General features: G+C 42.8%; 1 protein-coding gene across 1 annotated transcript in view; it reads right to left on the bottom strand.

Moving 5' to 3' along the window:
• The window catches only part of LOC128739205 (nuclear receptor subfamily 2 group F member 1-B), a 175,740-nt gene that overhangs the window by 77,442 nt on the left and 83,907 nt on the right, over positions 1 to 14,391 (bottom strand). Inside the window, exon 3 of the mRNA XM_053834640.1 lies at positions 9,234 to 9,776. Coding sequence (XP_053690615.1) covers positions 9,234 to 9,776 — 543 coding nt within the window. The remainder of the gene's footprint in view (positions 1 to 9,233; positions 9,777 to 14,391) is intronic.

The following is a 14,391-nucleotide window of genomic DNA, read 5'->3' as shown; positions in this document are numbered from 1 at the left end:
CATTTCGTTATCGAAACTTGACCTTCTATTTTTATACGATAGACTTCCAAAGATCCAAAAGCTTTGAAATCCGGAAGTCTATACTGACTGTCTGGTGCGGAAACAAGAATCTGGCAAAATTTAGATTATCATTAGGCACAATGGCAACCGTGGCTTTGTTTCACAGGATCCGAAAGGTGATAATATTGTGAAACGACTATACATTGCAGCATGCTCGATCTTACAGGTTTCGGTAAAGGGGGAGGTCAATTTTGGAATGAGCGGCTGCTCAGTGCTCTCCGATCACCGAAAGAGTAAGGACTGGGTTTTCTGTGAAACTCGTTTTTGTTTCCTGGCACTAGACGTAATGCAGCATTCACAAGAAAGTAAGTCCTTACTCTCCGAATGGTCGGAGAGTAGTGAGTTACCATTCCTTCGAAATCTGACTTCCTTCTCTATACTTAAGCAACACAATTTTTGGTAGGGAATGTTGCTGCTTCATCGTAATTGCCTATTTCCGTCCTATCCAACACAAATTATTAAAAATATCAGCATTTTTATGACACACAATGCAAAACTAGTTAGGGCATAGGAGGGTATTTTCAGCCCATTAAACGATGGCATCTATTTTTTCGGCCTATGGCATAGTTCTAGGGGAAGAACAGGTGGTTTTGACGTTCTTTGAACAAAAAATAGTAGCCTACTTACAGTCTTGAGGAAATAGTTATAACATATTAAAATTGTATGTCGGCAAAGTGTTTTTATTAGCAAAAGAAGACGTAAATAGGCTGAATTTAGAAACCTGCTGAAAATACCCTCCCGTACCCTATTTCCCAATATTTAGTTTGTTGTCTATTATACGCGATCAATCAAAGTGAGCTAAGATCTATTTAAGGGGGCATAGTACTTTTTCAATTTAAAAAAATCGAAATTTTTTTTATTGATTATTTCGAAAGATTAACATTTTGATCAGATGTGTTTCAAGTCATTTCGATGAATTCCAAAAATTGGCAAAGTTACAGCTATTTGTACCGCGCATGTCTGGAGCGATTACACAGCGAATAAAAACTTCAACGTCGTTTTTCTCTCAGGTTTTGAAAGTCGGTACCATAAATATCTCAAGAACGGCTGAAGCAATTCTCATGATTCTTTTTTTGTTTCAAAGCCAAAATTATCCAGTGTTTGTCCCATCCTTTTTTTGATATTACAATTTTTGTATTTTTTAGAAATGTTTAAAGTCAATTTTTTCGACTAAAAACCTTACTTTTATGTTTGAATGTCCGCCATTTTGTTATGTGTTCGAATTTTAAAAAAAAGATGGGTCAAACACGAGATAATTTAATATACTTTCATGTCGTTTTGGAATTTTCCAATTCGGATAAGCCCACCAGCTCCAATCCATGGTACCGCAAATCATGTTTTTTTCGAATGATCATGTTCAAGGAGCCGTAGGGGAAAGGGGAAGAGGTTCACATATGCAAACAAAACTGCAAATATTAGTATAAAGTGCAATGTTTAGAATGCAAAAAACCCGAATCGATTCGCTTTTCGCGTTATCGAGAAAAAAATATTTGAAATAAGGCAAAAAATATGGTGTAAAAAGTACTATGCCCCCTTAAATGCTTTTTATCATTAAAGAAGTCCTACCAGCCAAATTTCCTACCTGAAGAAGAAAATGTCGACTAATCGTTTTAATTTCCGTCATTCATAAATGAAAATGCAAGGCATCGTCGTTATTCTACAGCCAGGAAAACTTGTCTGACCTGCAGAAATTTTGCAGAATAACACATTTGTCATGCTGTCCTACACAAATGCATGCGCGTTAGCTTCGTAAACATTATTGCGATATTTAGTTCGGACGATGAGAAATTTTGATGGACGGATTTTAAAACGGTACGACGAATTTAAGAAATGAAGTCAGTTGCGTAATTTCAATAATATACTTTAATAATCGCTTTTTACTGCTTTCAACGTTCACGGATCGGAAGGTAAGTGTGTTTTAGTCAAATCAGCACAAGAAGTTTTGGAGTATTCATTAAAACCATCCAACAAATGATGAAAATTAGAATGGCTTTACTTACTACGACGGGAATTAGAAATAAACCCTACTTTTAGTTATAATGAGTCTCCCAGTTGGCCTCGAGCTATGATGCTGGTCTAATAAGCCAGTCATCATATGTTCGAATCTCGGCTGAGAGAGGCTGTTAGAGTCAATAGGATCGTAACAACTGGCCCGGCAATTGTCCTGTACTCTAACAGCTGGCTGCGAAGTCTATCGTACTAAAACAGAAGGTCAAGTTTCGATAACGGAATGTAGCACCTAGGCTTTGCTTTGCTTTCTTTTACCAGTTTATACAACAACTCAATAATACCTAAGTTAACGGCAAGCATTAACTTTTCGTCGGAGAGCCCAACTTCGGAAGCAGTTTTTGGACCCAAAAGCGGAGTTCTGTCTATGGAAATGTATTCAGTCCATTCTTCTTGACAATCTGAACACAGCGAATATATTTTCATGAAAATTTTTTGTTTGCATCGATGATTATGATAATGATGATGATGATGATGGAGAGGACGATGACCCTCCTCCACCCCCGTTTGATGGGATACATAGTTTGTATTGCAGTTGTAGGTATTCATTTTTGAGAAGTAATTGAATTTCCGGAAAAACCAACTGCAATTTCTCAACCAACGAACGGACCACTTCTATCCATCATCATCATCAACTACTTTACTATGCAATGATTACAAAGACTACCAATTGGAAGGTAACAGTTACGAAAATTACGAAATGTCAATTTGAAAAGTACGGAAATACACTACGGTATGTTCTAGATGTTTCTAAACTACTTGAAGGATGTTGCAGTTGTGAAAATAAAATAAACGGGCTGGATTTTTAACTGGCAAAATGTACTTTCAAAGTAGCATAAACTTGCAAAGTAACTCTTTGTCAAGTCACTGAGTTACTGAACTTTATACAATGAAAATGACCGATTACTCGCCCGAACTCCATTCGGTTAATTTATTGTGTAAATTTATTAACTCTGGTTGCTAAGCTAAACTAAACTGAAACTACAAATATTTGAACAGCGACTTTCTATAAGGGGTTTGTATGCAAATTGTAAACAAGTCAAGTAGAAGTTTATTTTGCTATGCCACACAATTAGGTTAATTTACAAAAAAAGACTTTTTTCAGACAACGCTTATTAAGTTTGTATAATGTTCCTCGTTCCCTTTTTTACAAACTTAATAGGCGATGCTTCAATGGGAGGGAGGGCCTTTACCAAAAAATTACCCAATTTTTCGCTCTTACCGATTCACGTCTTGTCTCGCCCTGGAGACACTATCAACACCTTTGTTTTATTATTTTCTACTACGGTTGCCTCTGTCGATTGTAAAAAAAACTAGCATTATAAAAAAATTAATGAAATCCCTGAACTCATTACTAAGGTCAGGACAAAAACACAAGGTTGGTCTATAGTGTTTCGTGTTAGATTGACAATTATTTACATTCCAAATGCTCTCAAAATAAATCCAAAGAACTATGAGGAATAGAAATGATTGTCAAGCTGAAGGTTATCATAATAAACACCGTTCAATAACTTGACGAACGTTCATTATGGTGCCACCCATCATAGCCGGTAAAAGTTGGATATGCAAACAGTCGATGTCAAAATAAGTGCAAATTTCAAGAGCATGGGTCGGATCAGTGTGTCGACACGTAGATTAATGCAGCACGAATGGTGCTCCGAGACGCTATCATTGCACAAATTGGCGAAAATCGCAAACTGTTCAAAGTTTGCAGTGTTCAAAATCAGGCAGTAGGTAGGCAGTATGGAGAAACTTATACTATAGAGGATTTATCGAGAACTAGACACACCTGGAGGTCACCCAGCCAGACGGAATCACAAATCGACTACGTTCTGCTGTCGACATTGATTGATTCGGATCGGAACTATCTAGTAATGGTTAAAATTTATATATGTAAGAGTCTGCAACCGAAAACTGTCCTCTGATAAGATGCCATATTTTCGTGGTAAGAATCACCTACATTAAGCAAAGACTCAAACCAATTAAACCAGATTGCACTCAAGACAAGCAAAAGTAATGCAGTTGCGTTTCATTGAGTTACATAGCGTTAGCGTTACATAGCGTATCACGGATTTAATCTCAATCAGACGCGAGGCGATGCACGCGGGTTAAACCCGTTACATCTAGTGCTGCATAAGACTTTGTGTGAGAACCACAGTGAACCCTAACAGTGGTTGAAACCCGTCATAAACCAGCTGTTTTGAATAACATGCGATACCGACAGCCCGGCACGGTAAAACCTAGCGCTCCTGAAACAACCAGATATCGCCAAAAGCTACGTCTTATCACACGAAGCTGCGCTGCCGGAAGAGGGTAAGCTGAATGGAATGCCGTTAAAACAGCCATTAGCAGTGTAGCGGAGAACGTCTTAGGCCCCGAATTGACGTAAAGAATGGTTTGGAGGAGCATCAGCAGATATTGAATGGGAAGAACGCAGCGCGAGTGCTAATGCTGCCTAGAGCTACCCGTCAAAAAGTGGAGCAATACAAACAGATGCGGAGGCAGCAAACCCGACTCTTCCACGAGAAGAAGCAGTGCGATGTGCCCGAGTTTCATGATACGCAAAAGTTCGTCCAAAGACTCAATGAATTTCGCAAGGTCTTTGTATAGTGGGCAGAAATGTGCAGAAATAAAGATGGAGATATTTTGACAGTCGATAGACGATGAGTGATGGAAAAGTGGAAGCAGCACACCTAAATCACGTGCAGGCAGAACAGCATGATAGCGAAGGAAGTGAAAGGAAGCAGCAGAAAAGGATGATATTGAAGCGGAACTTATCAAAATGGGCCAGCCGGCCATCTGGAACGACTATTGAAGATGTGGAAAGATGGAGATGGTAAGATGGAGGAAGGCGTTTAGCTGGATTGCGAGAACTGCTGAGCGATCACTATCCAGAATGTTGCCAACATGGTGCTTTCTCAAGTCACCTTCAATCTACTATCGCTAACAGCCTAAAGCCTCGTAGAAAGTTATCATGCCAGCTTCATAACTGTCCAAATCTTCACCCTACGGCAGATCGTCCAAAAGTGCTGCGAACTCCGAGTTCCCAAACATCACCTGTTCTTTGCTTTCAAAGCCGCATATGATAGTGTAAGCCGACAAGAGCTATGGAAAATTTTGGACGAAAGCGACTTTCCGAATAAGCTTACTAGACTTATAATGGCTACGATGGATGGGATCCAGAATACAGTGCTGTGTGAGAATCTTGGGTGGGTTGTCTGACCCGTTCGAATCTCGCAGGGGACTTCGACAAGGAGATGGTCTTTCCTGCCTGCTATTCAACATTGCGCTAGAAGGTGTTATAAGACGAGCGTCGATCGAAATGCGGGGTACGATTTTCAATAAATCCAGTCAATTTATCTGCTTTGCTGACGACAGAATATTTGAGGCGGTCTAAACGAAGTATATGCTGGCGGGCAGGACCGAGCGCAACAGGGCCCGCTTAGGTAGTACCGTGGTAATGGACGGGGATGAGCTTGAGGTAGTCGACGAGTTCGTATACCTTGGCTCACTGGCAACAGATGACAACAATATCAGCCGAGAGATTAAAATGTGTATTATCAGCGGAAATCGGGCCTCCTACGGACTCCACAAACACTTGCGGTCGAGCCTTCTGTACCCCCGTACAAAGTGCGCTTTGTACAAAACGCCAATTAGACCGGTTGTCTTCTACGGGCTCAGAGTTTTCGAACGTCGGGTGCTAAGAACCATCTTTGGCGGCGTGCAAGAGAACAGTGTATAGTTGCGAAGAATAAACTACCAGCTCGCGCGTCTCTACCGCGTACCCAGTATTCAGAAAGTGGCTAAGGCTGGATGGTTACGTTGGGCAGGACATGTTGCTGGAATGCCGGACAACTATCCTGCAAAAATTGTTTTCGCATCGAATCCGGTAGAAACAACACGAACAGGGGCATAGCGAGCTGGGTGATAAGATCAGGAGTGAAATCTTGCGAGCACTGGCCTGGGTGCCCGCGAAACTGGAGACCAGCTGCCATGGACCGAATTAGATGGAGAAATTATACTACGTAGGCCTCTTCATAAGATGTAAGGCCAACTAAATAAGTAAGTCTATCATAGGAGAGAGGGAGAGAATTACTGACATCGTGTCAATCAATCAATCTGTCGATATCTGTCAAACAGCGAATCATTAGATTTTCGATTTTTATTTTATCAACAAACACTGACTTAACTGAAATAAACATAGTACTGCTAGATTCAGAAAATGAAGAGCCATCAAATGAGATCAAATGGAAAAAGTTGGTTCACAAAATTTGTTTTATAGTGTTACTAAAACAGCACTTGAATTGATAATATTTAATCAAGTCGAAAATCTATATGGGCATTTTCTCAATCTTAGGAAGGAAGAACTGGGCATGTGCCTTCTTAGCTTTCCTGGAACATCTCTAATATTTAGATGGATGTGACCTACTTTCCCAACCATAGCCAGCGTCCATCCTACCAGACAGATGACAGACTTAACCTAACGCTATGGCTTATTTTGAAGACGACCATTCAAACCGGTAGAGAATTTTAGTGCTGAGCTTAGCCCTTTCGCTGACACGTGAATCGTTGGGTTCGGGGAAAGCCCCTGACACGGGACCATCTTCCGCGAGTGACGGTGTCGCGATTGATTCATTTCATCGAAAGGTTAACAAAGCTCTCTAAACCTGCGCACTACAATCCGGCAGTCAGTCAGGGTGTGTGTAGGCCCATATCGATGTTGCGCGAATAAAACTGCATGCCAATAAAATTACGAAAATAGGTGCGAAAGGTTAGCTTCGGCTGGGGATTAAAGGAAAATGCAACCGTGTGGTTGCGTGGGGGACGGGGAAAGATGGGTAACGAGGAGAAGGAGGAGGAATTCGACGGATGCGACTACGAGCCGTATGCCGTGTCAATATTACCGCGCAATAAAACATAATCATCACAATAATCGTAAACGTTGAAATTATTATTAATACGGTAAGTTTTAGCGTGGTCGTAAAATTTGCGATTTTACTGCGAATAAGGGTGGAGTAGAAGAGGCCTACGGCCACAGGCGCACAGTTGGTCATCTTTTGTTTAGCCGGGTGAAATGATGGCAGACAGCGAGAGGGGCGTCGCGGTTGCTGCACTGACTAGACTGCGATAAAGGGTTAATAAACAACCGCGTTAAGTTGGACATTTGACTGTCAGATTCAATTAAAGTTGCTCTTAGGTTTGTAGGTTTTATGGGATTGTTTGACGACATATTTTTTCCGCTAGAAACTTCAAAGCAGTGTGTCTACGGAATAGACGATGTCGAATTTCGGTGGAAATCTGTTCAAATCGGAGGTCTTTTGGTAATTCTGTCTGATTGAGTTTGTTTGCTGCTGTCGAGGTTGTCTGATTCTGGTGGCACGTTTTTGTTTCTCGTCGGATCGTTTTTATCAGCTGAACGTTCAAGACGTTGATATGAAAGGTGGGTTAGTTTTGCTCCTAGTTGAATGCCAGTGAGCAAATGTTAAAACTGAATTTTTCAACGAACGGCAGTCAAAGCCTTGGCTTGCTGCCGTGGATCTTGGCGCTGACTGCTGCTTGATATACGGGCAGAAAACGGCTGATGAAGATGAAAATTTCGCACGAGACATGAATTCATGTTTCATGTCTGTTTTATTTTCCACTCGTTTTTTGTTTTTCATCGTCTTCTTGAGGAGGTTTGTCGTGCATACTTGTGTGCACTGTCTTGTCTTAGATCGGGTCTGCCTGAAAGGAACAGCACCTATATTGGAGAATGGTGTTTATTTGGAATTTCTGCAAACATTCCTGCTCGTTTTCTTCTACCTACAATAAGCGCAGCTTTACACGGACGATTGTAATTCGATTGAGCCATGCCTCACAAATTTTAGGAGAACTCGGTAACCCTTAATCTACGCAAGGCAAAGTACTGTCGCGACGGTCTAACAATTTCTAATGCCTATACATGCATCACGGAACGGGAACGATACGAGGATACGAGTTTCTACGGCCTACTATCTCTCTCGTTACAACCGTTATTTGTTGATCGCTTGTTGTAAAGCTTACCGAAACCTTGACCGATACCATAAAGCTCTATTTTATCTAACCTAAATAAAAACAAGCGATTTAATGCTGATCAAAACGAATTACGCTGATTTATTTCCCCTTTTGTTTGACATCGCGCCCGTTTTAAACTACTGGTAACTATGCTAACGAAATAAGTTAAATAAATAATAAATACACTAAAATAAATAATAACGTACGTGACTATTTTTTACAAATCAATAAATACACCGAGTCAACTCAACTATACAATCTACACTAAACTATACAGTGTTACGACGCTTCAAGTGTCGAGAGCAGTCGAACCGTCATAACACCACCGAGCCCGCTACCATTCTACCGTCGATTCCACGGACTGTACGGAGAGAACTTATACTCGGAGTTGGCACTGTGGTTCAGATACTTGGACGCGGCGGAAGCGCCGCCCTGCAGACCGCCACTACCGTACGGACTAAAGATACCGCCCGACCCGAAGCCGGCCGCTGCCGCTGCAGCGAACGGTGACGACCCGACGGACGCGTACGGACTACTGCTGCTCAGATTGACGAAATCGTCCAACGTTCCGTGGTAGGACCGGTTCGGGGTCGCTTGGAAGCTGAACAACGACGTCGGCAGCGGTGGCGTTTTGGACTGGGCGCTGCTGCCGAACAGAGCACCCACCCCGGCCGTTGTCAGGGAGGAGTTACCTGTGTTCGTCGATTCCCCGCCAGCCGGTAGATTGTTGTTGGCAGTTTTGAGATCATTGTTGTTTATCGGGGTCGTCGAGCTGGAACTGACGGTAGCTGCGGTTTCATTGGCACCGGCCGTCGTAGAGGTCGTTACCGATGGCGAAGCCAGAGAGGATGGCGTAGCTTCGGAAATGGCTACCGTCAGCGAACCAGACGCCGACGAGCCCGAGAGATTGTTCAGTGAGGAGTTCCCACTACTGCTATTGGTTGTGTTAAGTGAGGTATTTTGGGATGAGCTTGTGTTGTTAGTGGTGTTAGCGTATGACTGGGAGGAAACGTGGTACAGTTGCATCTGCACCAGATGAATGAGATCGGATTCGGACTGCAGGGTTTGGATGGAGGAGCTGATTTTGGCGAGCAGAGCATGGACATCTCCGAAGAGATAGTCCAGCATTTTACCTGTTGTGAATAGGACTATTGCTTTTAGACAGGAGTACTCGGCCGAGTCTACGTGCAGCGCCTTCAGCTTTTCCACCTGTTCCTGGAATATCCGAATGTGGTCCATGAACGCGACCACACGATCGGCGGCCATAGGCGATGCGTGTAGACCGGCAGCTGCCAGCAGGGGCGCCACATGCAGCGGCATCGAACACTGGGAGGCGTTCAGCACAAACAGTTCAGACCACACTAGCCGTAGCAACGCAACTTGGTCGGTCACTTGGAGATCCGGAAAGAAGGGTATATTTCGGGCCCACTCGACGGCGGAGAACAATAACCGGGCTGCCAGTTCGCAGATATTATCGATGCCCATAATGTTGTTGGTCTGCATGCACTGCCCGTACCGAGAGGTGGGGTATGGTTCCGCTCGGAGCAGTAACGAGATGTAGGAACTAAGGTACGAGTGCCCATTGAATCCGGCGACGGCATCACCGTTTGGTATCGAGTACTGACCGTACGGGAGCCCTGGAGGTTGCGACGGCGGAACGCGACCTCGTTGCACAGCTGAAATGAGAGAAAGAAAAACGAAATGAAATTAGAATGATTGTCAACGTATTTTTTCAGCGGTTGTGAAATACTTTCAAGGGTTTCCAAGGGACCAAGTGAGTGAGAGACACAATTGTCGGAATTGATAATCGGCTCATTAGCAATTCAGCCATGTTGGAAACCGATTAACGCATGCAAAGTGTTTTTGGCCGTCCTACACACCGCTTTAGGTTCGAGTGTGGCTCGGTGCCGTAGTGCGACCGCGCGATATTGTAATTCGATTTCATTTGCTTAGCCATCGATTTAAATATTCATATTCCGACGAGGGTCTTTTTTGTCTTCCGTTTTTACTACACATCAACGAGCCACTTAAGCACTGCGTCACTTCGCGGTAAGCAGGTCACCTCGCCGGTAGTAAAAACAGTGCTTACACGAGCTGTATTATGTTGTAATTGTTAATCCACTCGAACCCAACCCGGACTAAGCCGTTCTGTTTATACCACTCGTGCAGGCAAAAAGCCAACCTTCATTATTGATGAACACTTAGGTTGGATAGTTAGACAAGAGAAGAAAAACGTTGATTAGCGGCTGGCGCGAGGGCAGCCAGTAGCGCACTGCTGTCAGCCTTATCAGCTTGATAAGCGCTTAACTATGGCCACCGAGCGGCAGCCATGTTCCGTCTGATGATTCGAACTTTGACAGAACAGCGGGCAAATAGCGTGAGAAATTCGCGATGGTGGACAGCAAAGGTCATAACGCCGTCGTCGCCACTGTCGAAGTTTGAGCCAACTAACAGCCAGGCTTGCTTGGATGAGTAATGATGTCAATAAAAATAAAACAAGACTCATTACACTTTTCACGCGAGCCTGTTTTGCAAAGACGTGGGCAAAAATGACAGGACTTTGTTGTTGGTACGGTCGTTACCGTCTCCGGTCAGTTGTGGTGGGTAACAAAGTTTTCTCGCTGCGCTTGCATTGCTTTGCGGCCGTTTCTCGATGCTGGCCGATCAGCAAAATTATGTAAATTGCGCGGAAGAAAACATGGAATTAACAGAAGTTAACCGATTACCGCTCGCTCGGTGAGGAGATCGAATCCGAGTGATTTGCCGCAGCGGACAACGACGGTTATGAAGATGACGGCCGGCGGCTGGCGGCTGTGGTGGTCGCTTCTTTAAAAAGATGTAAAGCTGATGTAATGATGATGAATATATTTAGCACAAATTGGCCGCTGGCGATATTCGGGAGGAATGGTAATTGAATAAAAATTGAAAAAACCGCAACACGATCTGATTCGACAGGCCAGCTGCGGCCGAGCAGCAAGAAGAAAACGGCGGCTCAATTGTGCGCTTTCGGGCGGCTGCGACGTAGAAAACATAAATCAGATAATTAAGCTTATTGCTTTTGTTTTCACGGCTTCACAGTCGGCGATGGTGGTGGTACGAGTGCGAGGCCGCGCGATGGGTTTGGCCGGTGCGCGGTGGTATCGGGCCAGGTACGAACTCCGAGGTCCTGTATGTGAAGTATCGTTGCGCTGTTAGCCCCCCGGCGGCTAATTCGTTATCTTCACCTCTACGGATTAACGGAGGCTTGCTCGCATCGCGACTCGTTGATAGTTTAGCGTGGTAATCATCATCAGTACCGAGGGCTTCTATCGGTTGAAAGTTTTTTTTCTGTTTTTCTGTGCCACAAAAGCTGTTAAGGACGCACATACAAACAGCAAACGGCCAGGGCGATGGTTATTAATGCTATTTAAAACAAAATAAAATAGTCGATAAATCTTCGATTTTCGCCCTGACTTCGGCGCGCTTGACTGGCGAACGGCGCACAAGTTACATCGACTAGGCGGGCGCACGGCATTTTCCCACAAATCATGGCGGCACACGAGATGACGACTGCTGCTGCCGGGCAAGTCGAAAATAATCATTATCGTCGTTTAGAAGATTTTCACTCAGCAGCCTGCCGAGCAGCCTACGGTCGGTCGATCGGAAGATCGGTTGCTTTCGAAAATAGTTCTACTGATCGTTTGAACTTTCTTTTTCGTTTCTGCTCCGAAGAGTTGCATGTAAATGTGCTGTTTTGATCCGTACATTTGCGCAGCAGATTGCTTTAAAGAAGTTGTCACTTTGTCTAGAGAAATGTTGGATTGAAAATAACTCTGCTGTTGATATCCGGAATCTATTTTGGGATTGTGTTGTTTTAGCTTGTCTGCGACAATATAGGATTTCTAACAAAGCACACAGATGTCACCTCTCAGTGGATGTAAGTTCACTTGTGATCGTGTGGAATGCACCTATTTCAGCGTAGCATTTTGAGAAACAAATGTTTCTCTAAAAATTTGACTTCAAGGGCTACCTGAGTTCAAGGACTACACCTACTATGGAGAAAGGTAGTTTTTGTACTTTTCCGGTCTGCCGGAACTCTATGTTAACTCATACCCTTACCCTTAGTCCTTGTCCATGATCATTGTGAATATTGTGAGCGGCAGACCGGAAAAGTACAAAAACTTTCGTTCTCCGTAGTTTGAAGGGGAACCCTGCCCAATAATAAACTTTTCATTCATTTCACTCGAATTTACGTAAATCGCGTTTGCAAGAGTCGATTAACGGGTAGTAAACAAACCACCGATAGATGTCAAATGAGCAAATCGCGTTTATTTGTGAATTTTAATTAGAATTTTAAACACACACACACACATGTAACTAAAAGGGTACTCTTGGATGGATTTTTTAACGGGGAGAGAGGAACCGTACACTTACTTCCATACCTTAAATCCAACTGTTTTGTTTAAAGACCAGAGGGTACCACCAGCGTGCAAGTCACCTGCGACGCAACTTGCTGTAGTTATACGCGCAGACCTTTCTCGCCCGAAGTATTGTAAACAACAACATTTATTGTTTAAGTCGTACGTATGAGTGTGAATTAAGGGCAAAAGAGAGGCATTTTCGAGAGGTTTATACCTTCAGAAATGCCACGCCAAAAGGATTTTTTGATATCTGATCTCGTTAAAAGGTTATGGCAGAAACTGTGGGGTCACCTCAAGGGAAATTTTTTTTCAGCATGTAAAAATGAATTATCTAAATTGTACCGTAGCCGTTTTTTGATATCTCAATTTTTAAATTTTTTATGAGCTCGCAATTGGCGATTTTTGATGAAAAAACACTTTTCTTTTGGAAAAATTGCCACCATTTTGGTAATTTTTCGAATTTTGAAAAACCGCTACGTAACAATTTAGCTATTGATGTAAAGCTTCCAAATCATCCTTGAAATCCGTTTTCTGATACTCCGTTGGTTCCCGGTACGTACCGCCAGTAAGGAACTATTTTCCAGAGAGCATCCACGCGCCCAGCTGCCACCAGCATAATATTCACTATTTTGGCATTCAAAAAACAGAAAATACATGTTCGAATATAGCTTAACCTATAACCAAAATGCCCCAACGCTTAACTATAATTCCAACATGCGAGAAAAATTCACGAAAGTCCGTTATTTTTTGACCTTCCAGAGTAGGGTCCCCCCTTAAGCCCAAGGCTTTGCTTTTTTACGTTCCTTCAGTGGTTTTCATGGCCAATTTCATAAAACTGCTAATGAAACTATGAAATCCTCTAGAACATTTCGATGACCGCTATAAAACTTCCTTTTGACCAACAGGCGCATTCTTCAGAAGGTTTTTACAATTTCTTGTAGAGTCAGGCCATACGCTCAAGTAGGTTTATTACGCATAAACTGATTGTGCTTTTCGCAGCTTGACGGCAACCGCCATGAGCTAATGAAGCTTTTCGCTTTGTTCGTCAAAACTATAAGGGTACAGCCAGAGTGCAAGCGACAAGCGACGCGATGCGACATTTCTTGCTGTAGTTATACGCGCAGCCCTTTTTCGCCCGAAGCAGGACTGTGCATTTAGCAACATGAGAGCGAAGTCGTGACGCGTCGCTGTCGCGTTTACTCTGTACGGGGCCTAACGCATAAAGCATGCTGCGTAAAAAGCCGTGAGCAGGAAAGGTAAAGTTTTACTGCCAGATCAACCCGATCGATTTGATTTACAACGACCATAATAGAATATCCGATAGAATAAATAATAAATTTTCTGCAGTTTCCGTAGTTTTGCAGCATATGCTTATTAAATTTTACCATGCTTATTGGAGTGATAAGCGGCTAAAATTAACGCGCCATCAAAATTGTGTAATTTTCGAAAACCAGTTGTTTAAACAAAATAAATTTTCACGATTAGTGGATCCTAGCTTCTAGCAAAATCTTTTTAGGTGCATTCTGGCAGGAAACCTCGATTAATAATAACTTTCTTTCTGAAACTCACACTTTGCTTTGATGAATTGTTGTTTGGAGACCAAAAATATTGATTTCAGTGTTGAACTCTAATATTCTTCATAATAGTAGCAATAAATCTGTTTGGACAGGGTGTTTCATATTATTAGCACCATAAAATTAGCAGTTTTCTTGCGGTTTGACAAGCAACCGCTATAAGAGTAACCTTAACTGGAGCGCCATATTGTATTGCAACGCCTCACTTATAGTAGGGTTAAAAGAAATTATTTTTTTATTATAGTGGTTTTAACCCAGAGGTTCATTATCCACTTAATATAAAAAATGTGTCGCAGCCAACCAGTTTTATCGTGGTA

This window comes from Sabethes cyaneus, chromosome 3, assembly GCF_943734655.1.
Source record: "Sabethes cyaneus chromosome 3, idSabCyanKW18_F2, whole genome shotgun sequence".
Taxonomy (NCBI): domain Eukaryota; kingdom Metazoa; phylum Arthropoda; class Insecta; order Diptera; family Culicidae; genus Sabethes; species Sabethes cyaneus.
The sequence above is the reverse complement of the archived record's forward strand: the minus strand, read 5'-3'. Positions and strand labels throughout refer to the sequence as shown.